Source organism: Amphiprion ocellaris, chromosome 11 (assembly GCF_022539595.1).
Source record: "Amphiprion ocellaris isolate individual 3 ecotype Okinawa chromosome 11, ASM2253959v1, whole genome shotgun sequence".
NCBI lineage: Eukaryota > Metazoa > Chordata > Actinopteri > Pomacentridae > Amphiprion > Amphiprion ocellaris.
Window position 1 is genome coordinate 368,380 of NC_072776.1, and position 27,853 is coordinate 396,232.

The 27,853-nt window shown below is 40.5% G+C and overlaps 1 protein-coding gene across 12 annotated transcripts; it reads left to right on the forward strand.

Annotated features, from left to right (window-relative positions):
* The first annotated feature begins 1,249 nt into the window (after positions 1-1,249).
* pou2f1b (POU class 2 homeobox 1b) lies at positions 1,250-26,400 on the forward strand. Of its 12 annotated transcripts, none has more exons than XM_023265929.3 (15): positions 1,250-1,325; positions 11,582-11,650; positions 12,331-12,422; positions 13,156-13,233; positions 14,279-14,458; positions 15,314-15,431; positions 15,545-15,633; positions 15,848-16,021; positions 16,202-16,343; positions 16,508-16,653; positions 16,823-17,011; positions 17,232-17,346; positions 18,169-18,505; positions 18,607-18,695; positions 20,131-26,400. In XM_023265929.3, the coding sequence occupies exons 1-15, from the start codon at positions 1,280-1,282 to the stop codon at positions 20,400-20,402; spliced, it is 2,136 nt and encodes a 711-aa protein (XP_023121697.1). In that variant the 5' UTR covers positions 1,250-1,279; the 3' UTR covers positions 20,403-26,400. The 12 variants fall into 12 exon arrangements, with proteins under 12 accessions (XP_023121697.1, XP_023121706.1, XP_054871343.1 ...); XM_023265938.3 differs by having other exon boundaries at positions 16,826-17,011; XM_055015368.1 differs by having other exon boundaries at positions 16,202-16,342; positions 16,498-16,653.
* The last annotated feature ends 1,453 nt before the right edge of the window (positions 26,401-27,853 follow it).

Genomic DNA, 27,853 nt, shown 5'->3' on the forward strand with positions numbered 1-27,853 from the left:
TGAGAATAACATTTTGCGAACTAAAATAAAATGTAAAAGTCTAATAAAGTCTGTCTGTAGTGTGTGGTTGATTCAACTTAATATTTTAAGTTCACTGGATTTGTTTTCTCAAGTTCAGGTAACTTAACTAGTTTTTTACTTCCATGACTGTAAACATGACTTTGACCTAATGAACAAGCTAAGAGCAGTTAACTAACGTTTCCACTGAAGCAGGTAAAGTGATGTTTCTAAGCTGAACAATCTTAAAATAATTTACAGTATGGGCTATAAAACAGATGATTATTTAAGTATGCAAATAAGTCACAAACAACAGCATTCTCTTCTGAATGTGTGTGTGAATGTTTAAATTCATTTTACACTTGAAAATGATGCAAATATCAGGTTAAAATTAGGGATGTCTGATAATATTGGCTCACGGATATTATTGGCCCGATATTGGCATAAAAACATAATATCAGTCAATATTGTTATTGGTTTTTTTTGGGTTTTTTTGTCTATCATGAAAACCGATTAAACAACGTATTGGAAAGCCTTGTTGCATCTGAGAATGCATCCAATGGAGCATCACAATAAAATGAGGCCTGATGTGTTAATTCCACCACAGGAGATCTGTGATGTTACCTGCAATTAGTTAAACAGCCCCACAGATATCGGTATCGGTTGATATTGAAATTGGAAACTGAGAGTTGGACAATATCGGCATATTGGTTATCGGCAAAAAAACTAAAAATTAGACATCCCTAGTTAAAATATAACAACTGCAGGGACTGGGTTAAGCCACCAGTGTGTCCTTAGGCCCTTACAATGCTTCTGTAATTTATAGTGTAGTGAAAAAAACAGATGATTATTTAAGTATGTAAATAAGCCACAAACAGCAGCAGCTCCTATGAATGTGTGTGTATGTGTGTGTATTTATTGTATAAGTGTGTGTGTGTGTATTTATCGTGTAGGTGTGTGTGTGTGTATTTATTGTGTAGGTGTGTGTGTGTGTATGTGTGTGTATTTATTATGTATGTGTGTGTGTATTTAATTTGTATGTGTGTGTATTTATTGTGAGTGTGCGTGTAGTGTGTGTGTAGTATGTGTTTAGTGTGTTTAGTGTGTGCGTGAGGCAGCAGGGCTGGGATTTCGTGTGTGTGTATTTAATTTGTATGTGTGTGTATTTATTGTAAGTGTGTGTGTAGTGTGTGTGTTTACTGTGTGTTTAGTGTGTGTGTTTACTGTGTGTTTAGTGTGTGCGTGAGGCAGCAGGGCTGGGATTTCGGGTTAAATATTCAAAATGGCGGACGGAGGAGCAGCGAGTCAAGATGAGAGTTCAGGAGCAGGTAATGATTACAGCATTTTACATATTCATACTCATATTCAAACCGCATTACTCACAATTTATGATACCGGGATGCTGATGAAAGCCAGACTGACTAGCAGATGAGGACGGTGGCGGCTGTTTTTACTCTCAGCTAGCCTGTAATGTTGTAGTTTGACAGAGGAGGAAACAAGCTAATGCGGTGAAACGAGCCTCCCCCCTTTGTGTGATTAGACGAGCTGTACGCCGCTACATATTCATACCTCTGTCGACAAACACCATTTAGCATATTTTATTAGTAATCGCCGTCGTGGCTCCGGCTCATAAGCGACACATTTAGATATTTCTTGACCGCAGTTTGCTAGAAAAGAGGCAGCTAGCGGCTAGCGTTAGCCTCTGCTAGCCGGGCTTTGTGTTGATGCCACCGAGGCTTTTGGAGCGGGTTTGCATATTCATTTCTGACTAGCCGAGCCAGCGGCTGGTGGCTGTTTCTCCTCTTCCAGTGCTGTTTGTTTCTGAGAGGGGGAGAACTAACCGACACGGAGACAAACGGGGCTTTCTGTTAAAACAGACGGTGTGGGCTCGGTGTGACTGGAGCTGGTTTTATAGCGGAGCTCAGCCTTTTGTGCTCGGCCAGCGGAGCCTCGGCTGCCTGTTGTGTTATTCATGCGGCCCGGAGTGCGGAGTTCAGCATATTCCGGAGAAGCACGACGAATGCATGTTTAACACGACAGCGGTTTATCAGGACGCACACCGAGGAACAAAATCTGACTTTAATTTCCTCCAGAGTCGCCTAGCTGGAGCACCTCACTAACTAACTAACTTTGTAGCCGGAATACAGATGTGATTGTTGTTTAGCAGCTGAAGCCTTTAGTGTTTGTGTGTCTGATCTGTGTTAAAGTTGATTGAAGTTGGGCTGGAACACTTAATTTTTTTTTGCATAAAGTGGGAGTAAACTGCTAGCCCATCTCATTACAATATATAATCCAGTCGCGCAGCTTCTCGTTGCTTACCATGGTACAGTTTGTAAACTTGCTCGAGTCATGCCTTCCTTTGTTTGCAGGAGTTAAGCCTCAGTTGAATCTAGAGGTTGTACCTGTGTTTCCCCTCCAGGCACAGGGAGGGCTGGTGAGGCCCACTTCCGGAAGGCCACAGTAATGACAGACAGGGCATTCTTATTTTTCACCCCGCCTGCTCCATGGCTGGACAAGACACAGCTTGATGGCATCCTTTGTACTCCGTGTAGTTAGGTTTTCCATTTAGAGGGGTTTGTTTTCTCCTCAGGAATCTTTTTACAGTTAAAGTTTTACCCCATAGGCAGGTATCTCTTACCCCCCCACCCCCTGCTCTCAAACAGACTCACTAATGGACAATAATCATTTTAATGTGCAATAACCATTTCATACTGAGCATTATACTTACATCAGACACTTTAAAGCTGGCGTTGCACCTCATTGCACTACTACACTTTTTAAAATACTTGTTCTATTTACTTTTATATATATATATATATATATATATATATATATATATATATATATATATATATATATATATATATATATATATATATTAGGGCTGGGCGATATGGCCTAAAGAAAAAATCTCAGATTTTTTCACAAAAAATCCCGATTCACGATTTATCCGATTTTTTTTTTTTTTTTTTTTTTAAACTGACTACCTATTCTCAGCACCCTGGAGTCCAGTCTACTCTATGCAAATAAGCTGCAGCCCTGTCCAGGTAAACACACCGGATCGCAGCTGGAAATGCGCTGCATGTGGCATGCTGGTCCGGTTGCGGTGCATTTCCCGCTGTGATCCGGTGTGTTTACCTGGAGAGGGCTGCAGCTTATTTGCATAAAGTAGACTGACTTCTACTTCAGTGGTTCCCAACCTGTGTGGCTTGGAGCCCCTCCTATAAGCTGCACCCCAGCCCCACCCACCACCACCACCACCACATAAGTACACTACAAAACATAAGAGGGAAGTTATTGAATTGTATTATTAATAGAAAATTCCCTAAAACTACAAAAAAATATTTTATATCAAACCAAGAGTTCAAGAGTTGTACTATGACGAGGAGGAGAGAGTTTATGGCTGCAATAAATTTGTTGACACTACAATGCATAAGAGTTAAGTGATTGTTTTTTTTTTAAATAAAAAAAAATCCTTAAAAATATGAAGAAAAAATATTTAATATCAAACCAAGAGTTGTAGTATGAGCAGCAGGAGTCAGTTGCTGGCTGCAGTAAATTTGTTGAATATTTGTGTCTCTTCGCTGTTTGCAGCGGTTTTGCATTTTGCAGACGGTCACTGTTCACTCGTCACACAGCCGGCTGCTCATAGACACCAATGTTATTTCTGCAGCTACTTTTGATTAAACTGGGCTTGTAGCATATTGTCTACCTTACAACGATGGAAAAGAGGCATCGTTTATGTTTAGACAACGTATATTTAATGTTATTGATGCCGGAAGTCCGAATTTGTGAACGTCTTTCCGACTTTACCGAACTGTGTTTTATTTCCTGACGTCGCCGTAATTCGCTGGTTTCATGCTGTCATTTGCGAGCATTTCACTACAAATAACATAATTCTGTCTTGTCCTTTAATAAAACCAAATTTAAGGTAACTCTCGAATATAGCCGGAGTTTTTAGGTACTGATGAATCTTCACCCGTTTTGCATTTTTCAGACACCGTTTCCATCAGTAATTTTCTAACTGTAACACAAACTAATGAATCTAGATTAACTAGAGCCAACCTTAAGAAAAAACAAATAAATGTGTTTTTAAAATGTTTTATAAGTAGACTTGTGATGACACAGCGAGTCTGTTACTCTGATTTTATCCAGAATGTAAAAATCTATTTTTTATAACATCACAGCCTCAGAGCAGACAAAGCGGACCCCAGGTTGAGAACCACTGTTCTACTTTATGCAAATTAGATGCGGCGTGCGGAGATCCCACGCATCGTGAAACTGTCCTCAAACTTCTAAACTAGGCGTCGGTGACCTAAAACAAGGACAGATTCAGCTGCTGCACAGATTATTTCTTGCCGCAAATGCTTTCAGAAATACTTTTTGGTGACGTGTTTTTGAAATAAAAGGGAAAGTTTGCGGCCGAGCCGCTGTGTTTGTCCGATTTGTCTGCAGGACTGTCCAGCTGAAAGCTCGGTCATGTGACCACGTAGCGGCCTGCTGTTGGTCAGTGCTGTCATGTGACCATGTTGTGGTCAGCTAGTGACCACCCGCCGTCCGTGTGATTTTCAGATGTGGTGCGTTGCCGTGTGGGAAAATAGCATCTAGTGGACACGCGCCTTTAGATCTGCGCCGCTCGCCGCCATGTTGTTTGTGTATCAAGCGTGGGGGGGAGGGGGGCGCTCACTCTGAACTACGGAAGCCCAGCGGGAAGGCGTTGGTGGCGGATGTTGATGAGAAAATCGATTTTCATTAAAACAAATCGACATTAAGTACAAACTCGAATTAATCGATAAAATCGATTTATCGCCCAGCCCATATATATATGTATATATATATATATATATATATATATATATATATATATATATATATATATATATATATATATATAAAATACTTGTTTGTACAGCTGTTTGTTGTTTGTTATACTATGTTGTTTTTGGGGTTTTTTTGGAAGTGCCAACAAAATTTCTTTGCAGAAATGCAATAACAATAAATACCCTTGAATCTTTACCATAAGAGGCTCCCATGTGACAGATCAGGTGGAACTTTGTTCAGAAACACACCGGTTTGAGGTTTACGATGGAGTGGTCTTTGCACTCCTTGTAGCTTGATCTGTTTAACCCTCCTGTTGTCTTCATTTATGGGCACCAAAAAAAATATTGTTCCCTTCTCTGAAAAAGAAATTCAGCAAAAAAAAAAAAAAATCCCCAAATTTATAAAAAAAAAAAAGCCCTGCAAAATCTCGAGGAAGGAAATTCCAAAAATTCCATAAAAGCTTCATTTGAAAGTTTTATTTAAAAAAAAAATCCCCAAATTTGGCAAGAAATAAAATGAATAAATAAATAAAAATTGTAAATATTTTCAAAAATTTTATAAAAATCTTCAGAAAAACATAAAATATCTAAAGTGATTACATATATATCAGTAAAATTTCTAATATTTTCTATAAGAACATTTGGAAAAAAATACCAAAATCCAGCGAATTTCTCTGGATTTTGGTTGATTTTTTTTTCTGAATGTTCAAGAAACTTTTTTTTTTTTTTTTACAATTCTTTTTTTTTCCCACAAAAAAGTTCAAAAAATTCCCAAAAATGTTGAAAATGTTTTCACTGTGAAAATTATTTTTCTTCCACATTTTCAAACTTTGAAATGGGTCAATTTGACCCGAAGGACGACAGGAGGGTTAAATATGTAATGCAGATTGCATTCCTTGTGATGTAAATATGTTAATTTTGTACATTTGTATGGCAGTTTTGCCCACAGCAGTGGTAGTATCACGTTACTGGCAATTTTGTGATATGTGATAGTCCTTGATATGTGAATGATGTCCTTTGTTTTCAGGTTTAGGCAGCAAGTTTTTTTTTTAAATTAATACTCCTTAATGTTAGATTCTAAAGTTTTTATTCAATTTGCCGGCAGTTTTTTAACTGTCTGGAAATAGGCGCACTTATGTAAAAAAATAACTGGCTTATTAAACTGGGCTACTTAAATAACACATGAGAAATAATTCTGTTTTCTTCACACTTAGGCTACTTTTCTCATTTAATCAGTTTTACAGTTCCACCCTCATTCCAGCCTTGTAGTTCCATCATGAATATTCATCAATGTAAACACAGTTGTTATGAATAATGCATCATTTGCAGTAATAAATTCAGGACATGCCGTCTCAAAGTACTGAGAAGTCTCCATGAATGCTTCAGTCAGACAAGCTTTTCCAAGGTGGAGGAAGAAAATCAGAAGTAATAAGAGCTGTATGGTGTCCTCATGACTACAGCTGCTTGTTTCTGGTGATTCTTAGGTGAAGTGTGTCCTTCCTGGCTGAACAATGCAAAGCAAGATGCCATATTATGAACACAGCAAGGTAAAGCAGATATTTTACACTACCCTGCCACATTATGTCAGACTCTAAACTCTAAGCCATTGGAAAAGGATGTAAAACCTGTTTTGACAAACACTAGTAGGTGAAAATAAGGATCCAAGATAGTGTAAGATGTGCAAGTGATAATCAACAGAACGGGGGCTTTCCAGAAAAGTAGATAAAGTGGCTTATGTGTGGATGACCTACAAGTTGTTGCGAAAGATACTGTGTTGTTTGTGATGACTGTCACATGTCTGGCATAATTAAGATCACTGCTCAATGTTTGCAGGCATTTCATTACAGCTTTTAAATATATACAAACAGGGTGTGCACATGGTGAAAACAAAGGAGAATATTCCAATTAATCAGAAATATTCTGCGGTTGTGATAATGTGCCTTATTTGAACTACGTAGCTGTAAATGTTGAGTGTGTGGACTCAGCTGTTGATAAACGGTAAATAATCTGAAGAATAGTGTAGTATTTTGCTGTTGCATGCCTGACCAGAAGGCAATGCACCTATTATTGTCCCAGTTTGTGAATGTATATGTGTGCAGTATTTAATAAGGGAATCATGAGAGCAAACCTCTGCATGTGCTTATTGGAAGCAGCTGAATATTCCTCCTTGCTTTCCCTGAGAAGCTTCACTTTAATTTGGTTAGATTGAATTTTCCACCTAGCCTATAGACAGTCGATTAATGACCACCCAGGAGAAATTCCACAGAATCTTACAGTGGTGTTAGCCCCATTACTGCTCATCAAATTAAACTGCAACCTGGTAGTTTTCTCATCTGTGGGCTCAGTCCAGTGTTAGTTTCCACTCTGTTGCTCGGTTTAATACACTGATATTAAAAGCTATTTTAAATTGTTTGGATATTCATGTTGATGCCGCACAAAACCAGGAAGCTTTAAGGTATTAACTGCTTTAAATTAAATTATCTGTTGTGGCTATATCCAAAGTGTGCAAGGCGCTGAGGCTGATCCAGATGTGGAAGAGTGGTCTTGATGTAGTCTGTGTTTTTTAGATGGAGACTATATGTAGTAGAGCTGAATGTGGATGTGCTAATTAAGTTTTGGTCTGTCTCATGTTGAATCTCTCCGCTCACATTAACGGCTCTGCAATATTCAGCCAGCCTTTCCATATTACAGCGCTAATGAGATACCTATTTAAAATTCTCTTGGCAGGATATTTGTTCAGTGCATTGTTCCACAGCAAGGTTTTGCAAACCGTTCAACCGAGTAACTGTACATGTGTCGGAGTGCAAAGCTGATAACGGCCTTTGCATTCACTTCTCCTTTGTTTTCTCATTTGGTTGCATGAAGACGAGACTAATTTCCTGACCTCTTGGCACACTGAGTTACGATGACCTCTTTCAGACTTTTTATACCAAAACTAGAAGCTGTTGTGTAGATGCAGTGTTGATTTTTTTTCTAGGGCAGGTATGTCAAATGTGAATACTTGTAGTTAATATACATTTCCATATTTGTAACTAAGTGGAAATAAAATCTTAAAGTATAAATACAAGTCTGTGGGAGAGAGGAGGGCTCTGGCCAAACTGTCTTCTATCATCAGAAACACCTCCTAGCGTCTGCATCAGACTGAACTACTCTCCTGTTGTCTTCATTTACAGGCACCAAAAAATACTGTTTCCTTGTCTGAAAAAAATTCAAAATTTCAGACAAAAAATTCCTCATTTTTTTTGAAAACTTGCAAAACCTTCAGGAAGAAAATTCCAATAATTCCTTAAAAATTTCCCTTCAAAGTTTTATTTTTAAAAAAATCCCCCAAATTTTGCAAGAAAATTCTTGTAAATATTTTCAAAAACTGAGTAAAAATCTTCCAAAAAAATCCTAAAAATATCTAAAGTGATTCCATATATATCAGTAAAACTTCTAATATTTTCTTTATGAACATTCAGAAAAAAAATCAACCAAAATCCAGCGAATTTCGCTGGGTTTTGGTTGATTTTTTTTTCATTTTTAGCATTTCTTTTTTTCCACCAAAAATGTTCAAAGATTTCCCAAAAACGTTGAAAATGTGGACATCATAAGTTTTACTGTGAAAACATATTTTTTCCACATTTTCAAACTTTAAATCGGGTTAATTTAACCCACAGGACGACAGGAGGGTTAAGAAGCGTCTTCAGCAACAGACTGTTCCACTCTAAGTAAGAAAGAGCGTTTCCGCAGGTCCTTTATTCCAGCATCAGTCAGACTGTACAAGGCTACATTACAAACTTCACTGTGTACTGTTTACTGCTGCACTTTTCCCCTCAATTGACACATGCATCCATCTGCTTATGTGCAATAACTGATACCTCATCCTCTTCTATGTAGTCTTCTACATAGTATTTTTTAAAAAAAAATCATCTGTATATAATGTTGTTTTTTTTTCTTCTCTGTTCCTGCGCTGCCTTCATATTTTGGAGCTGCTGTAACGGTGAACTTTCCCCACTTTGGGATCAATAAAGCTTATCTTATCTCTTCTTATCTTATCTTATCTTATCTTATCAGACATTGACTACCATCTACAAGGTAAAACACCGGCAGAGGAGTAGTAATGGATAACTAAAAGCAAAATGAGAAGTTACTCTAAGTGGTAGTAGCTACTGAATAAAGAGAAATACCAAAGTATCAGTTTGGTTTCATCTTCTGACGTGGGTGTTATTAATCCTCGTGTCGTCCTGTGGGTCAAAATTGACCCGATTTAAAGTTTGAAAATGTGGAAAAAAATATATTTTCATAGTGAAACTTCTGATGTCCACATTTTTAACATTTTTGGGAGATCTTTGAACATTTTTTGGTGGAAAAAAAGAAATGTTAAAAATGTTAAGAACATTCAGAAAAAAATCAACCAAAATCCAGCGAATTTCGCTGGATTTTGGTTGATTTTTTTTTTTTCTGAATGTTCTTAAAGAAAATATTAGAAGTTTTACTGATATATGTGGAATCACGTTAGATATTTTTAGGATTCTTTTGGAAGACTTTTACTCATTTTTTGAAAATATTTGCAAGAATTTTCTTGCCAAATTTGGGGGATTTTTTTTTTAAAATAAAACTTTTAAGGGAAGCGTTTAAGGAATTATTGGAATTTTCTTCCTGAAGGTTTTGCAAATTTTCAGAAATTTGGGGAATTCTTTTGCTGAATTTTTGGATTTTTTCAGACAAGGAAACAATATTTTTTGGTGCCCATAAATGAAGACAACAGGAGGGTTAAATTGTTGGCTGTTTTGTCATTTCAGGCTTCAGGAAATTGTGACCAAATGATTAATTGAGAAAATTCTTTCTTACTTTTACTATACTATGAAGTGTACATTATAGAAACCTGACTTTTGCATTTGCAGCTTGGTAGCCAACGGTGTAGGATCTCTGCTTGTTTGCAGTTTACAGCTGCTGACTACTAGTTGACTGAAGATTTGCATGTCATGCCGCTGACAAAGGTCTGTTGGTTTTTCAGTACGTTAATGTCGTCAGGCCCTCTTGGCGTTGTTTGAGTCGGTCATCTACTATGTAAATGCCTTTCATTAGATAAGTGAAGATATGGAGTGGGATAAGTGAAAAAGTTGATTAGAACTTTAGCCTGGAGCAGTTGTGGATTTAGCCGGTAAGCCGTTTCCCCAGCAGACCACAGTAGGGCCCTGCATTCCACCCTCTGATTCACTGGACACCTGTACAGCCCCATAGCCAGCCTGTTTCCCTGCTTTATTAAAATAAATGAATTTAAAAGGGCCCCCAAAATGAAATACTAATGGAATGTAAAGCCAATCTAAATATGCTAATCCCCAAACACTTCATAAACATAGATGGCAGCAGCCCGCCACCCACTTTCTGTAGTCGCTGGCTGTGGAATGCTTTAGCCACAGGGAGTCCAGCAGTAATGACAGGCTTGTGGTGGATTAATGTGGAGTTATTTATTTCCAATTGAGCGCGTCCCCCTCCCACTCTCACCCAGACCCCCCCCCCCCCCCCCCCCCCGTCGGTGGGTCTCCATGACTCCTGGAGATGTCCAGAACAAGCAGGCATAGATGCTCTGTTAATGCAGTCTGCCTTGCTAACATGCTCAGACCACCGCTGACGGACCTCACACTGCATTCTGGGATATCTTCAGCCCTTTACCTGCTCTTAGCTAATTACTTTTTAGGCCTGCACTCGCTCAGTAATTGGTCTTGTGCTGCCGCCTCCCCTCCCTGCGCTGCGCCAAGTGCTAGTTTGAGCACTTTTTTCCCCTTCTCTCTGTCGTCCTTATTCCCCTGTTTTTTATCGTCCTCCAAAAGCCATCCAATTAATATGCTAATGAGCTGATAAATATTTATAGGATTTAAATTATGCAGAAAGCTTTCAGAGCCCGGTGTGAAATGCGTTGCTCGCAGGACTTCAAAGCCTTGCATTGCTAACGAGGCTGGGGCAGATTTGCATACGGCTTTAATCAGCTGAATACTGATTATGCTTCATTATAGAGCTGGGAAAGGGGGGGTGGCGGAGCTGGAGGAGGCCGCCAGCTGCACTTGTCGTTTGTTTCATTCCAGCAAGAGAGGGAGAGGTTGAACTTTTTCAGAAGTACAGACGATCTTGGCACACGAGAGAGAGAGAGAGAGGGAGAGTAGGCACAGTAAAAGAGAAAGGGGCAGAGCTCTAAGAAAAGAAAAGAGAGAGCAGAGAGAGGCAGGAGAGCTGTTTGCCTAAACTCTGTTGGCTTTCCCAGTATCCCAGTGCTGCTCAGTGAACCGTGTGCTGGACACTGTGTCTGCTGTGTTACTCTGGTTGCATTGAACCTTCTGCTGACCACTGGAGAGTGGAGTGGGAGGAGGAAGAGAGTGCCGGACGCCTTGTTGGCGGGTTTGCCCGGCCGGGGTGATTTTACTCGATAGGTTCAGCAACCATGCTGGAAAACGTAGGTGGAGCAGGAGTGGGTGAGTTTTTAATGAGGCTGTGATGGAGCTCAGCTGGGTTTTGTCGTCGTTTGGTGTCTTTATGGATTATTTTTGTGTTTGTGCTACATCAGGGCTGTTTTATCTGACTGCCAGTGACTGTATGGTTATTAGTTTTGTTTGGTAAAGCTGTTCGCTGCTTTCAGAGGTGAATGTGACTGAAATGCTATTGCAGAAGAGGAATGTCATGCGATTGTGGGATTTTTAGATAAAAATGAGTTGAGGCAGGGTTGTGATGTCTTAGCGGCAGTGGGTGTGAGTGTGTCTCACTGTGTCTCTGTCTGGCTTTTTCAGATATTAAAGTGAATAATCAGTCAGAAACTACTACTAAATGTGCAATGGAAAGTGATGACGGGAACACCGGTGAGTGACCTCCAGCTTTCTTTTTTTCTTTTTTCTTTTTGCCAGGCTGAAATCCAGATGTGTTGAGTTTTACCTCCTCATTCAACAGGTTTCAAATTTTTAGCCAACAATTCTTTCAGCATTTTTGCAGCACAAATCAGAAGAACCACTCTGCTGTCCACCTTTTTATTAACTCGTTTTGAAAAAAGAGATGGCAGCTTTCCAAAATCTTTGCGAGCAGTCCTCTCTGTGTTCACCTCACCGAGCACTTGTGCCTATTGAATATTAGACTATTTTGTTGTGTCTCAATGCTTCAGTGATTCTGTGTTGTAAAGGATCAAACTCAGAGTGAACATTGTAGATTCATTGCACATCTTTATATTCCTCTTGTGTGTCTAATGAGAAATAAGTTAATATTGTTGATGATACTGTGTGCCTCTAAGCTCGTAATTTGAAAAATTAATTCTGTGATGATTCACCAGCCTGCATTTGACAGGTTTATGCAGCTGTTACATATGCTGCCAATTTTGGAAATATGTTTTTCCTTGCACCCGAAAACTGTTTTTCTCAAGTCTGTTTCCACTCCGATTTCAGTATTATGTTCCTCCTTTTGGTGTTAATAACAACACAGAGTCTGCTGCCAGTTAAACCATCCTGAAAACATCTTTGAACTGTTTCATGACCTGTATTTCTGTCCTCAGGAATCCAAATCAATGGATTGGACTTTCAGAGGCAGATGGTGCCAACCACAAGTGCAATCACTAATGCACATGCACAAGCCCTCCTCCAACAGGTACCACATTACACACATGTGCACAGCATCACACACTTTACCTCGAGTAACCTCTTGTTTTCCTGTTTTTGTCAAAGGAGCAGATGTCTAGCGGTTAATGTTTTTGTGTACTGACGTGGTTGTTTAGTAGCTTTGCAAAAAAAATGAAGTCTGAAGTTTGAACAGGGGTATGCTCATCGCCACTCAAATATGCACAAGCAGAAAGAGTTCATTTAAATGAGCCAGGCTCTCCCAGTGTCGCCTGGCAACAAGGCAGATTAATCAACCCTGTATGCTAATTAGCTGCTCTGTGGTTGCTCGGAAACAGATGGCCGAGAATATGCAAATCTATGCAGAATTTACATGCACTGCATAACAGTTATTTTAATTAGCATCTCAACTCCCCCCTCCCTTCACTTCACTTTCCTTGTCTCTGAAGACTGCAGCACATTTTAAATACCCACTTTATGGCTTCTTTTTCATTCAAATTCTTGTCGCTGCCTAAAGACTAAAGGCTCATTCTGAGAGCCGCTCAGGTAGCACAGAAATGAGACGTTTCTTTGTGTTTTCAGTTTGATGTTTGAGTGTTATTTTCATTTCTGAATGAAATATCCATTTTAACTGCTTTTGATTCAGACATTTAGCACATTGCTTTTATTTTCATGATAACCACTATTATATGAAATGAAGACACAGATATACCTGTAGGAAGATCTCCTCTAAGCCCCACCCCTCTCTGCTTCACCTCCACTAGTCTAAGTCAGAAGACTCCGTCCAGCAGAGTGTATTGCCTCAAACCCAGCTAATGTTGGCCGGGGGACAGATTGCTGGAGTAAGTGGCCTCATTGCTTGGAGTTAAATCTGATCGTTGCCATATATCCCGGGGTGACACATCAACACGATCAACCCTGGCTGAAGGACTGGCTAGTAAACTGATGGCTTGCCCTGATTCTGTGGTTAAAGCTGCCTGTGTGCCTGTTCATCCCTGTGGTTGTTAGTCTATGTACAACTTCCTCCACGACAGAAAGTGGAGGACATGTTTGGACATAGTCTGTACACTCTGGCCAGTCACATGACACATATCCATTTCCATGTCCATGTTCGCCCTGAGGCCGTACTGTCGTCGAGAAGACCAGACGGTTGAATGTGGCTGCTGCTGTGCTACACGGGAGTGAAAGTTTCCAGTGCATGTGATTTGAAGTTTAAACTTGACATCAACATGCTCATTTGCACTTGTGCCTGGCTCAGCTGCATGAGTCTTCTTTCCACCTGACTGTGAAGAACCCATATTTGTGTTGCCATGATAGCCAAAGTCTAAATATTACATTGATACCTTTGTGAAAAGTTAAATTCAGTAGGTAAATTTACATTCAAACAGTCAGTGCTTTGACATGAAATGGAAGTACAGTTCAATATCATTTGTAAAGGTGTGTGCAAACAAGAGAAACTGGAATAAATAGAGGAGTGAACTGGAGTGGCCATTGAAACAATTGTTGGCAAATGCTTTGAACAATCCAGTCAACCTGTTGTTGATAAAATTAGACCAAGAGAAGAGTAACTGAAGTGTCTTACTTGTGGTACTTAATCAAAACAGATCTCCAACCAATCTGCCGAGACTGTCGTGGATAATATTATGCAAAAGTGTTGTTTATGTTGTTATATTCCACTGCAGTCACTGTGATCAAACTGTGCATGGGTATCAAAATCACAATTAGACTGTCGTGGCAACACAGACCAATCAGAATGACTGATCTTTAGATTTCAGTGTGTCACCGTGTCCTGCGTTCTCTGTGTCTCTGTTTCTCCTTCTGTGAGATAGACCTTGCTGACCTTCTATGTCTGTTTTCCCATCTTCCTGTGTGTCCATGTCTCTCCAGCTGACTCTGACCCCAGCGCAGCAGCAGCTGTTGCTGCAGCAGGCCCAGGCTCAGCTCCTGGCTGCAGCCGTGCAGCATTCAGCCAGCCAGCAGAGCAGCACCACCGGGGCCAGCATCTCAGCCTCGGCAGCCACGCCCATCACCCAGCTACCCCTGTCCCAGCCCATCCACATCGCCCCTGTAAGACCCTCACCCACGCACCACAGTTTCTGCAAATCCTGAAAAATGTTTTAATAGAGCAGCTCTAAAAATGTAAATGAAACCAACTACATCATTTAGACACTGAAACTCTGTTTATTAGTTAGTTTGCAGGATCTGTCATTTCAGCTTGATTAAGTATTTTCAAATCGAAAAAAGCTAACAACTGACTAAAAATGTTCAAAAACATTTGAATATGTGTATTATAGTGATGATTATTATTCATACTATTATTGACACTAAAAATATCTCCAGTATTTGGAAAGTTTTGGTGTTGCATAAACCACTTTTTATTAGAATCAAAATAAAACTGCATTTAAGAACATACTGAATTTTATTAATTGTTCCAAATAGACTAAAGTCTGTTGTAGAGCGACATATAACTGATATTAATTTCCAAATAGAATACAGGCCGCCAGAGTATTTGAAACTGTCTTTCTGGAGGCAAACTGTTGCCAAGTGCTGTTGGGTTTCTTTCTGTAAAATGATATTGCAGAGATTTAACATTACTAGGTGAAGTACCCTGAGATCTGAGATATCGGATGTTATGTCTTTATGTTATAAATAAAACTAAATAAAAAATGGAGCTGAACTTCAGCGAGGTAGCTCAGGAATGGGGTTTGGTTTTAGAGAAGACAAATTTACAAACATTCTAATTCAGCATTAGCTGTTCTGTATCTTATTGGTTTGATTTCCATACAAGTTTGGACCAAGTCGGTTGGAAAGGTGAACTTGGGTCATGTGGGTTCATGGTTACAGTGCTGTGTAATGTAATTTAGGTGGGTGTGCAGTGCAAACAGCTGCATGACTGTAATGATGGTTGTTTTTTTCTTGCAGCAGCTCCAACAGCAGAATCTAAGTCTGCCGCAGATTGTTCTGGTTCAACCTGGCCATCCAATCGCCACGCCACTGTCCGCTCAGTTCATCATCTCACAGACAGCGCCGGCCCAGCAGGGTGAGTAAAACACTCTGCAGCATTTGGTTTGTAGACAGACTGAAGAGGAGAGATGTATTCCAATCGTTGGATTTTTAGTGAAACTTTCTTTTTTACCCTTTTTCACTCCTCAGGCATCTTGCAAGCCCAGAGTCTAAATCAACTACCTCAAAGCCAAGCTAACCTCCTGCCGACTCAACCAAGCATCACCCTCGCAACTCAGGTCGGTAATGATGCAGGCAGCGCTTTCAAACACTTCCTCAGCTGTAATCATGGCATTTGACAAAAATCTAATCAAAAAGATAACTTTTACAGACTTGCTTGATGTGTTTTTTAAACATTTTTTTTTAGATTTGTTCCAATTTTTTAATTCCTCTCTGTAGACGCCTCTTGGCCTTAGAAGCATTAACAGTTGTGTATATTTCTGCTGTCTCCAGCCTGCAACTCCAACCCGCACAACAGCAACCACCCCGATTCAGTCCCTGCCCCACAGTCAGACGCCACCCAAACGACTGGACACACCAACTCTGGAGGAGCCCAGTGATCTGGAGGAGCTGGAGCAGTTTGCCAAGACTTTCAAACAGAGACGTATCAAACTGGGATTTACGCAGGTGTGTGTGGGATTGATTGATCCTTATACATTCCATAATAGTTGGATTTGCAATTGATGGATGCTTGTGTACAGTATATATTATAAATAGCTCATAGGTGAGTCTCGCCAGCAGGTCAAATTACACTTGCTTAATCTTTGACATTATTCATATTTCCCTGCCATTGCTGCTCTGTCTCAGGGGGACGTTGGCTTGGCCATGGGGAAGCTGTATGGAAACGACTTCAGCCAAACTACCATCTCTCGCTTTGAGGCCTTGAATCTGAGCTTTAAGAACATGTGCAAACTCAAGCCATTGCTGGAGAAGTGGCTCAATGATGCAGGTTTGTCCCTGAACCCACCTGAATGGTTCAACGATCAGGCCTTTTGTTGTCTCACATATGGACTTGTTTTTGAGATATGAGCAGAGGGTGGGTTGTGTATCTTTACAGTATGTACGTTGTCTTTACCTCCCTTCCCTTCCTTTGTGTCGCTGCTGTTTGTGCAGAGAACCTGACGTCTGACCAGGCCCTGTCGAGCCCCAGTGCCCTGGGCTCCCCGGGCATGGGCATGGAGGGCATCAACCGCAGACGGAAGAAAAGGACCAGTATTGAGACCAACATTCGAGTGGCCTTAGAAAAGAGCTTTCTGGAGGTGAGGAACTCATATTCCCGAAGTTAACAATTTGGATTTTACCACAGAAATGAAGTTTTGCTTTTTGTTTAATTCGTAGTTAGTGCCCACCCATGATAGATATTATCTGACAGTCCAGTAGTCACCTCAGTGCTGACAGGGAATCCCTGGCTTCTTTGCCCTCTTCAAGCAGAACCAAAAACCTACCTCTGAAGAGATCACCATGATCGCTGACCAGCTCAACATGGAGAAGGAGGTGATTCGGGTCTGGTTCTGCAATCGTCGACAGAAAGAGAAGAGGATTAACCCCCCCAGCAGTGGCAGCACTGGAGGAGGCAGCACCCCCATCAAAACCATCTTCACCCCCAGCAGCCCTTTGGTAATGACTGACACTGAAGGGATTCTTTGTGTGTTGTTGAATATCTGTTTTTTCCATTTCTGTTTGAAGGTTTATGTCACAACAGTTGGTATTTGTTCTTTAAGTGCTTATTATTTTTTCTTTTTGCTCAGCTGCAATATCAGATGGTTCATCATAGTGTGTTTGTAGCTCTAGCTAAGTGTCTGTGAACACATCTAATCCATGTTCTTGTGTTGCCCAGGTGGCCAGCACAGCGAGCCTTGTGAGCAGTCCAACTATTAACACACCCACCACTCTGACTGTAAACCCAGTGATGCCTCTCACCAGCACCAGCGTCTCCAGTTTGTCTTTCACAGGTGTGTGTCTGCGTCACTGTCTGCCTTAGTAAAGGTGTTCAGTTGCAAAAAATGATTGAATTTACGCAGTGTTTCTTCTAGGATTTTTTTCAGCAGCAGCGGTAGGCTCCCCAGGAGCCGTGGCGACGTAAACAAATGACACTCGACTGCAGATTTTACTTATACAACCTATTTGTTGAATGGAAAGTTGAAAATAGCTTTTTAAATGCTGAATGTAAAAATAAAAAATATTTGAACAAGCTCATCTGGAAATTCAGTCAGCAGTTACGTCATGGTGTAGATACTAGCTTAATGCTATCAGTAGTTTACTCACATTAGCAACACTGAGTTGGCACCGGGTCTAATTAACTGAAGCTACCGATATGCTACGTAGCGTTAGCTGGACATCAATATTTAGAGAATGTCTGTTTAACTTGTAAAATATATTATGAGTTATCTTCAGCTAATAACTTTTCTCCGATAAGTCGCTATTTTCCAAGACGTCACTCCTCTGACTCTCTGACCTGCTGCCTGGATGCTGGACGTGACGTCACTTTCAAGAAATAATTAACGTTGTATTAACCCGACGTATCAGAGAGTAGATACTGAGACAGATCTGTAGTTACCTTAGTACTCGTGAGTACCTGACACAGTGCAGGACTCTGCTGTGAAGGTGGAGACGTGGTGGTGGAGTATTAGCCACAATTAAGAAAAAAATTAATTAAAAAAGACATTTGAAGGAGTGGTGGCTAGGATCTAGGAATGGCAGCCAGCCGCCCCTAAATGAATGTAGAGGAAACACTGATTTTTGGCTAATTTCCATTTGGTGTTCTTTCCAACGAGGCACGACAGGTGGCGCCACAAACACTGCATCCGTCATCTCCACTGCACCCGTGGTTACCACAGCAACCAGCTCTCCATCTTTAAGTCCATCCCCGACCACTATTCAGTCCACAAGCACAGAGAGCAAGCCCGGCACTCTGGCACAAACTGTCGTCACCCAGGCTCCATCATCCATAGCTACCACTCTAGGGACGGGCCAGGTGATGGTGGCTGCTCCGGGTCTGTCTGCAGCGCTGCAGAACGCCACCCAGCTGCCCACCAGCGCCAGCTTTGCGGCTATGGCTGCTGCTGCAGGACTCAACCCAGGGCTGATGGCGTCCTCCCAGTTCACTCCGGGGTTAGTATGTCTGAACACAGCCTCTGATTATTGCTTCTGTGCAGCTCGTTGCTCAGGTGTCAGATCTCGGTGTGGATCTAAATGATCTTGTCTGTGTCCAGGGGTGCCCTCCTCAGTCTGGCTCCTGGTGCCCTCGGCAGTGCGCTGAGTCCTGCCCTCATGAGCAACAGTACCCTGGCTACCATTCAAGGTACACTCAATACTTAGTGTGCTAATATTTGTTTAGCTTCGTAGCGAGTTGCGTGGTATGAAGCCGTCACCATTTTTAATTTGCCATATATTATTTTTATGTTGACTGTTTTGTTTTGGTATGAGAGTGTTCTGTCAATGATTTTATTGTTAGCTCAGTGCTGAAAGTTACAAATAATAACCTTGTTTAACCATTTGATACACAACATGGGTCCAAAGTGAACCAAATTCAATAGAAATGGCTATCTGTAAAGGGTTAATTAAAAATATTATGTAGTTGTTGAGGGTGTGACATAAAGCGAGGAGAAAAGAAATGCAGCACAAACTGACAACTTCAACAATAATTTATTGTAAAATAGCACAAATACTAAAATTAAGGTTTTGGATTGGTATATATTCATACCGATTCTTCTCGGCGTTATACTGGCTGACAACCAGGAGACATGCAGGACCACTGGTGGAAACGGATGATTTAATGGATCAATAAACGAAACAGCCGAGTACATAAACGATTTTAAAAAAGTAAATGAAAACCCATCATTAGGTCATTAATATAACCTATAATTTGTACAATGAAAGCAAACATTGACTCAAGAGATAATAATAATGTATTTGCATAATAATGGAAAGTATTTCAGGCCACGCCCACAAGGTTTAATCCTACTGTGAGAAAATTGCTTCTGCAGACAAAAAAAAATGACCCTGCTAATAAGCTTTGATGATAGAAAAACTTGCTGCTGAAAGAGAATTCCTCTAGTTAGACTACACATTTTCTACATCTGGTTTTTCCTCATAGAGCAGGTTTGTTCTTCTGTACACTGAAACTGATTTTTACTGTCTTCCGTTTCCAAATCAGGGTTTCTGCAGGGCATTAAAAAGCATTAATAGTCATTAAATTGATTTTGCGAAAATTAAGGCCTTAATTGCCATTAAAAATCATTACATTTGATTCTCAGTGGCATTAAAATTATTTTCTGGCGTTTTCAAGGAAAATGTTTGATCATAATGATACAGTAATATATAATTATAGACTGCGATTCGTCAGATATGTGCATTTGCGTAAACATGCGGAAGCATTGCGATAATTCTTCCGGCCGGTCGGGTCCAGTTGCCAAAAACTGCGTGTTTGGAAAGTGGAGGAGAAATGGGGAAATGCAAATTCCAGCAAAAATGGCAAGAAAACATGGAATTCAGAGAACGACTGCAGCCCGTTGGTGGTCAGGGATGGTTTCTGGATTCAGAAACAGTGAAATGTAGGGACAGTTTTCATATAAAAATCATCTTTTACAGAAAAACAAACCTGTGTAATTTGTTGAGTTCACGGCATTAAAGTTTTTACAGTCTAGCATTAAAATGGCATTAAAAAGCATTAAATGTGACTGGCTGATTTCTGCAGAAACCCTGCAAATGCACCGACTCCTTCTTCTCCTCCTCAGCTCTGGCATCCAGCGGCACCATCCCCATCACTTCTCTGGACGGCGGGAACTTCCTGTTCGCCAACACCTCTGCTGGCAACACGCCCAACCTGGTGACCACGCCGCTCTTCCTGAACCCCCAGAACCTGTCGCTGCTCACCAGCAACCCGGTGAGCCTGGTGTCGGCCGGGGCGGGGGGGCTCCAGGTCACCACCGATGCTCATCATCAAGCCACCACGGCTGCTGTGCCTGTGCAAGCCTCGACCATTACTACTGCCTCCAAGGCCCAGTGAAGCCAGTCAGGCTGCATCCTGAATTCTAGCACCCTGTTTCTTACGTCGGGCACTACTCCTTATCACACCATGTAGGGAACTGGGTGGCTGTTTGATGAAAGCTCTGTGCTTCACTAACCACCCCACTTTCTTCCCATTGTATCTACCATTATTTAATCCTTCTGCTGCCACCAAAAACAAAACAACCTCACAAAAGGTTGCTCCTTCAGTTTTTTATTAGTTTTTTTCCTGTCTTTTTTCTTTATGATTCTTGGATGTTTTCTCACAAACAGTTGCCAGCTGGACGCTGTTGTTGGCCTGCCAGTCCTCATGAACCTTGACAAGTGTCCAGGAGGAAAATATCCTCGGCACCCTCAAGCTGTTCACATTTTGTACATATAGCCTTCTATTTCCAGGTCAGAATTTTCTCTGAAACACTTCTAACCAAAAACAAGAACTTTCGTCGTTAACATTCAAACTTAACTGATTTACTACTAATTTCACACTGTTCATCATCACTAATGGGGGTTTGTGTGTTGCCCTCCTTTTAATTATCTTTCGAGTTTATAGGACAGGCTTTGACGTAAATCATATCAAGATATTGTAGAGACTTTTTCTTCTTTTATCTTTGCTGTCTATATTTTTTGACATTTTCAGAACTTTTCAAGTCTAATATTAAGATTTAACTATCACTTTTTAATCGTGGTTATAAGGCTTTAAAAGCAAGTAATAAGTGGCCGATATAAAGGTTATCATTGCTTTAAGGGTCAGAGGGACCAGGTGTGTCTCTCTGAGTCTCTCTTCTGGAAACACTGAGTTTTACATTTTGCTGTGGTGACGACGTAGCTGCCGGGCTTCTGTAAAATGACAGTCTAGATGTGGATTATAGACACTGACAGAAAATGACTGAAAACATTACATTGAGAGCTTTAAAGTGAGCTGCAGACATGCAGTCCTGCATCTGATTAAGGGGTGTTTTGTTTTGGCTTGTGATCCGTTGGAAAACTGTACATTATGTTTGGATTTGGAGGTAGAAAGTAGATGTCTGCATGTGTTTTCAAGATTCAGGCAGACGCTGAAAGCTCACAAGGCTCTGCAGTCTGTGTTTGGGAGGACTAGTCATGGGCCGTGGTCACTGGCTAGCTGGGGTTATTGTGTTGTGTTTTTTGTTTCTTTTTTAACAGTAGTACCGTCATATCTACTTGTGCACAGTATCTGTACCAAAAAACTGGATTGATGAGCTGCAGTCTGCCTGTTTTGGGAGGAATGAAATTCTTTTGTCTGCAGCCGCTTGACTGGCTTACGTACTTTAAGATATACCAAAAATATTTGTTAAAATAATTGCTGTGTGTAGTCGGTGTAGCTTAGTCTAGTCAATATATTTATGAGTACAGAATCTCTCTTCATTGTCAACAGAATATAGAAATGCAATATTATGATGATCATTTTCCAAAGATTACATGTTTTTTTTTAATTTGACCAAGTGTCTCATAGCTCAATTTTCAATTGGCAGCACAACTGACCAAAAAGGAGGTATTAGTGGGTTGGAGCATGAGAAAGTGCTTTGATTTTCTCTTTAATATCATTTTTTTTTACTGCTGGGGCAGCGCCCCTGATTCTTAATCTGGTTTTCTGTGAGCCATTTGATGGCTTGTTTTCTTTCTAACCTGTTTTGGTAGCAGTTCTGGACTTTTCTGAAGCATTATGGAAAGGGTCTGTTTTTTGGTTTTGTGCTAATATTCAGCCATAAAACAACAGCTTGAACCAAAGTGGTTTTCCTCAACAGTTGCTGTGCCTGTCTGAGCACACAAGTTGCCGCGATCTCTACTTTCCTCAAATTATTTTTATCCTCTTCCACTTCGGTCAGTCCCCCCTTCTTTCCTGATTTGGTGCTGCTGGATAAGGATCACAGAAACTTAGCTTTAACAACCTGCTGCTGAAGCTCCTGGTGGAGTTGAGCTGTCGAGGTCTGCATGCTTTCTAATAGCTTTATGACTACATCCTGTGAAATTAGGCTCCTGTAGTTGGGAGTGTAAATGATGTGATCGTCACTCTTCACCTCCTCTCAGCCACCATTTTGAACCAGCATGTTGGGAAACGATATGCCGCTCCCCAAATCTGTCTGTGGACTAGTTTAAAACCTGCCAGAACTATCTTAGGCAACACGTGGTGGGATAAGTCCCGTTCTGTGCTCCACATTGAGCTAACTCCACACAAAAGTAGCATTGTTCTGCTTCAAAATGACTAAATGAATTAACCCAGTGATTATTAAATCATTGAGACTGTAAGCAGTGAAATTTGTCCATGTTATCCTCTCTGTACTTCTTTTCTGTTGAATTATTTTTGACTGAATATACCTCAGCAGCAACAACATAAGGTTCACCTGTAGGCGTTTCTGTGTATAGAGCATTCAGAATGTAGAAGTACCGTCTGGCTGATGAACCGTACATAGGAACCGTACATTAAAGGACAACCTACTACTGCTATTTTCTAGTACTACTATTTATGGGGTATTTCCAGGTTTGAATATTATTTTGAGATCCTTCTTGCCAAAGTAAAAGCCTTTCTCTTTGCAGCTTGGTGGGCTTCTGGTTGCCTGAAGAACTCAGTCTGTTCCAGTTACTGAAGAGTTGAACGTTTGATAGCGAAATGAACCAGTAGCCGTTGGCACTATAGGATGTTACTGAAATATTTATCTGAGGAAAGACTTAAGAATTAGAGAAACGATCTTTTCTTAATTCTATACATATAAATATATATATAAACACTTGTAAGATATTCATATTTTATATTTGAACCAGTATGTTATCAAGACTGAATGTAGTGATTGTCATCCTTACTCGAAAAGAAATTCTCCCCTGAATCTTTGGTTTTTTTGTTTTTTAACTTTCAAGACCAAAAAGTCCGAGATAAACCCGAGAGCGACTCGCCGACTCCGTGTCTGTCGAGGCCTTTTCAGCGGGAAGAGCCCCTTCAGGCCATCTGATCTTAATCCTTTCATAGATATTTTATTTTGTGGTGTTTTTGGTTGAGTCGTTGTGGACTTGATTTGCTGTGCTGTCTTTAACAATCATTAGTTAGTTTTTTATTAAATTACTTTATGCCTTTAATTGTTTTGTATAGTTTGAGAGGGCAAGATCACTGGCTTTCTTAGTTTGATAAAAAGATTAACATTATCATTTATGCCTTATTGTTACGTAGAAGACATGAGCATTGTAGCATTGTTGTTCTGTGTGTGTGTGTGTGTGTGTGTGTGTGTGTGTGTTTGAGCTCACCTGGAGCATTGTTTTCACTCAAACAGTATAGTGTACTTTGGGCATTTTGGAGCATGGGATGGTTCCGTTGCTACCGATGCTTTTAGGTGTGGCTCAGACAGGTGGGATACCTGTGAGGAAAGCTTTACTAATAATTCCAGCAGGTGTGTGTGTGTGTGTGTGTGTGTGTGTGTGTGTGTGTGTGTGTGTGTGTGTGTGTGTGTGTGTGTGTGTGTGTGTGTGTGTGTGTGTGTGTGTGTGTGTGTGTGTGTGTGTGTGTGTGTGTGTGCGTGTGTGTGTGCGTGTGTGTGTCTGTGTATCTGATAATGAAAGAATAGGGAGGGCAGTCTGCAGACCATTATGGTGCATTTTCCCATCTTCCAGCGGGTGTTGAGAGTGATTTTTTTTCTTTTTAAGGGTGAGACAGGAGAGTGCTTATTGTAGTTGTTGTCTGGACGGAGGTTCTCTACTGATTTAACTACAGGCTTCAAGGAAGCCGTTGCCAAGCCAGCTTTTGGTTTGTTTTGGTAAAACTCCAGTTTGTGGTCGACCTATGCTTTTCTGAACCGTCTACTTGACTCTAGCTGTTCATGCTACAGTTCCAGTAGATGCTCCAGTGGATCAGCCGTGGGTAGAGTTCTGCTTTGTTGACCCGCCACACTGGTTTGCTGGATTTTAATGTGGACAAAGGATGCGTGGAGCACCAGTAAGGCAAAAGGAGCTGTTTTATACCTCATTTCTAACTCAAGACTGAGTGAAACCTGCATTAATCTACTTAAGAAATAAGAAAAATGTTTTAAAAAAATCAGAAAAAATATGAAAATACACAAACTAGTGTCAGTGGAGAAGCCTGCTCATACCTGTACTTAGAGAGGGGTTGTGGAAAAAGCTGCCAGCAGAGGGAGACAGAATACATCCCAGAATGTCTGCTGTTTTCTTTCAGTTATGGTGATGAATTTTTGGATGGAACAGAGGTTATTTGTTGCCCCCACATGTCTGAACACTCGTTTAAGTTTGACAATCTTTTTTTTTTCCTTTTATTTGTGTGTTTTGCTCTGACCAGGTACAGGTATGTGCGTGTCTTCCCACATGACAGTGCGCTGTCGCAGCCCGCTCGCGTTTTCCTGTGGTACCAACATTAACCAAAGACTTCTAACTTGATTGTATACGAGCGACACGCAGCTCTCGCCCATCCCCGCCTCACTGCTCAGCATCACACCCCGGCTGCACGCTCCCAGCCCAGCCGTCCTGGAAACACTTTGCTTTTTACTGCATGTGAATGTGCGTCTGGCCTGGAAACACTCGGGCGTCCTTTGGGTGCGGCGGTTCTAGTGCCTGTGGGCGGGGATCGGAGGGAGTGGAGCAGGAGCTGAGCGGGCTTCTCCGACAGACACCAAACCCATGTGGTGGTGGCTGGGTGGTGTTTGTTAATACACACTGAGGGTTCATCCTGTGCACACTGTACCTGCTCAGGACTCTGTATGTTCGTCTGTCTGTCTCGAGCGCTGTTGCTAGGATGTCCTCCCTTCTCCTCGTCCCTCTCCTCCACTGTTTCTCTCTCAAGGACTGTGGTTAAAATGCTGTTCCTGCCTCTCTCAGTGTGTCTGTCTCCTCCTGGTCATCCGTACACTGTAGTCCCAGGACATAAACCCTGTTGTCTCCAGGAATACAAATCCTGCGGTTGTTAAAACTCACTGCTGTCCCCTTCTCCTCTCCTTGTCGTCCCTCCTCTGACATCGTCTCTTCACTACAGACTCTGATCAGCTGTGACACTATGCATCATGGTCCTTCTCTCTGCATGGACTGTGTCCCTCCGGCTCAGAGCTTCTGACCGACGGGCTTCAGTGACACTTTGTTTAATGCTTTACTCCAAGTGAGGCTGTAAGGACCTCACAAGCGCTATCCCAAAGCAAAAATCCAAATATTTAACTTTTGACAAATGCAGATACCAAAGATATCTTTCTGTCCTGTGTGTCTCTATGTTTTCTCTCCCTTCCACCCTGCAGCATGTGTATTAAGAGACAAACCCAGCACTGGCTTTAGTCCTAGCCTCAGTAATTCCAAAGCTTAGATGTATATTTTGGTATATTTCTGAGAAAAACTTGCGTGAAAAGCGTCTGTTTCTCGTTTGTTTGTTGTAATCTCTTTTTCCTGTCACAGCATGGAACTAATTGCAGAACTGTCTTACTCTTGGTAGGTTAAAGATATAGTATTTTTGTATGTTTTTGGGTGTGTTACATGTGTGATTTATCAGTTCACAGCCCAAGTGACCATGGCTTTCAACAAGGAGAGAAAGAGAAAAAAACAAGCTGAAAACTCCAACCATGTACATATTCTGTCTGTATCTCAAGAAACATTCTGTAAAACATTTCACGTTGGAAGCTTGGGCTCATCTAAAGGAATGTGTCCCCATTTTATTTCCCCTTTTTCTTAGTCTGCAGTCTGATACGAATTGACTTTCCAGGACTCGAATGTGAAGAGTTTTGGTTTCCATCATGGAATACAACAATGAGGGACACTGCTCCGATTTGACTACAAAAAAAAAACAAAAAAAGAAGAAAAAAGGCTTCCAGTCATGGCGGCATAGAACTGAACGATTGTGTAGGAGTTTTAAGTATGTGAATCAGGATACATAGTAGATTTTGATGCATTTGTCTGCTGTATTTTTGTTTGTTTTGTTTTTATACACATATAAAGATAATCTTTTACTGTAAATGTACAGTTCTCTTTTGTTGTAAACATCATTAAACCATTTTCCAAGTGTTTTCACATGTGCTTTGTCTTTATTGGGATTCATATAACACCAACATATTTAGCGACACTCGTGATGTTAGCTTGAGCTGGGCATTACTTTTAAAAATGCTGAATGTCACTTACACAGCATTAGCATGTTAGCCACTGCATTATGTTTAAATGCAAAAATGAAAAGTTTATTTTCTGTCCAAAATTGTGGAAACAGCTGATCACAATGCAGTAGAAAATCAAAGTGACAGTACAAAACTGCTGGTTTAGTCTGTCAGGAATAAAGTCATCTCATATATAACAGCACATTCTCACATTTGAGAAGCTGAAGCTCCAGAATTTACAGATTTTTTTTTTCCCTTCTAAATGACGTAAACGATTGACCAGTTAACCCTTGTGTCGTCCTGTGGGTTAAAATTGACCCAGTTTAAAGTTTGAAAATGTGGAGAAAAAAAATATTTTCACATTGAAACTTCTGATGTCCACGTTTTCAACATTTTTGGGAAATCTTTGAACATTTTTTGGTGGAAAAAATGTTTCTTAAGAACATTCACATAAAAATCAACCAAAATCCAGCGAATTTCGCTTTTTTTGTGAATGTTCTTAAAGAGAATATTAGAAGTTTTATTGATATATATGGAATCACTTTAGATATTTTTAGGATTTTTTGGAAGATTTTTACTCATTTTTTGAAAATATTTACAAGAATTTTCTTGCCAAATTTGGGGGATTTTTTTTTTTTTAAAAAAATAAAACTTTTAAGGAAAACTTCTAAGGAATTATTGAAATTTTCTGAAGGTTTTGCAAATTTTCAGAAATTTGGGGGATTTTTTTGCTGAATTTTTGTATTTTTTTCAGACAAGGAAACAACAGTTTTTGGTGCCTGTAGATGAGGACAACAGGAGGGTTAAACACTGATGGAGCTGAGTTTTGCACGAGGATGTCAGCGGCGAGGCAGAGCTGGAGGGACTTCAGTGGGAGTCAGACACTAGGGGTCTGCATCTCTGTTCTGGTTCGGCTGTAGAGAGGAGAGAAAATTAAAGCTCCATGCTGATGGGACCTGAAGTTCCCTGTTTCATCTTCTGGAAAGGTGGAGATGGCAGTAGAAAACTTAACCCTCCTGCTGTTTTCACTTATGGGCACCAAAAACATACTGTTTACTTGTCGGAAAAAAAATCCCCCAAATTTCTGAAAATTTGCAAAACCTTCAGGAAGAAAGTAAGTAAAAAATAAGTGATTTTTCCATAATAAATAATAATGGAATTTGTAAAGACAATAAAAATGTATGCAGATATGTCCCATGGACTCAAAACTTCCTAAAGCCTTAAAAACTCAGCGCTGTTTGTCAAAACTACATTTTTCTTCCATTAAAATGATTTCTTCATTATTTAAAATGGTTTAAATGTAATTCTACATCTTTGCTTCCTTTAGAAGGTGCAGGTCAACCACGTCTTTTTTTTTGAAAATACAAGAATT

Bases quoted from the DNA above. Each gene is read 5' to 3' on its own strand.
- pou2f1b (XM_055015368.1), top strand. From the start codon at position 1,280: ATGGCGGACGGAGGAGCAGCGAGTCAAGATGAGAGTTCAGGAGCAG. The intron at 13,234-14,278 runs GTAAGTGGCCTC...ATGTCTCTCCAG, and splicing joins CCGGGGGACAGATTGCTGGA to CTGACTCTGACCCCAGCGCA. The intron at 16,343-16,497 runs GGTTTGTCCCTG...TGTGTCGCTGCT, and splicing joins AGAAGTGGCTCAATGATGCA to GTTTGTGCAGAGAACCTGAC.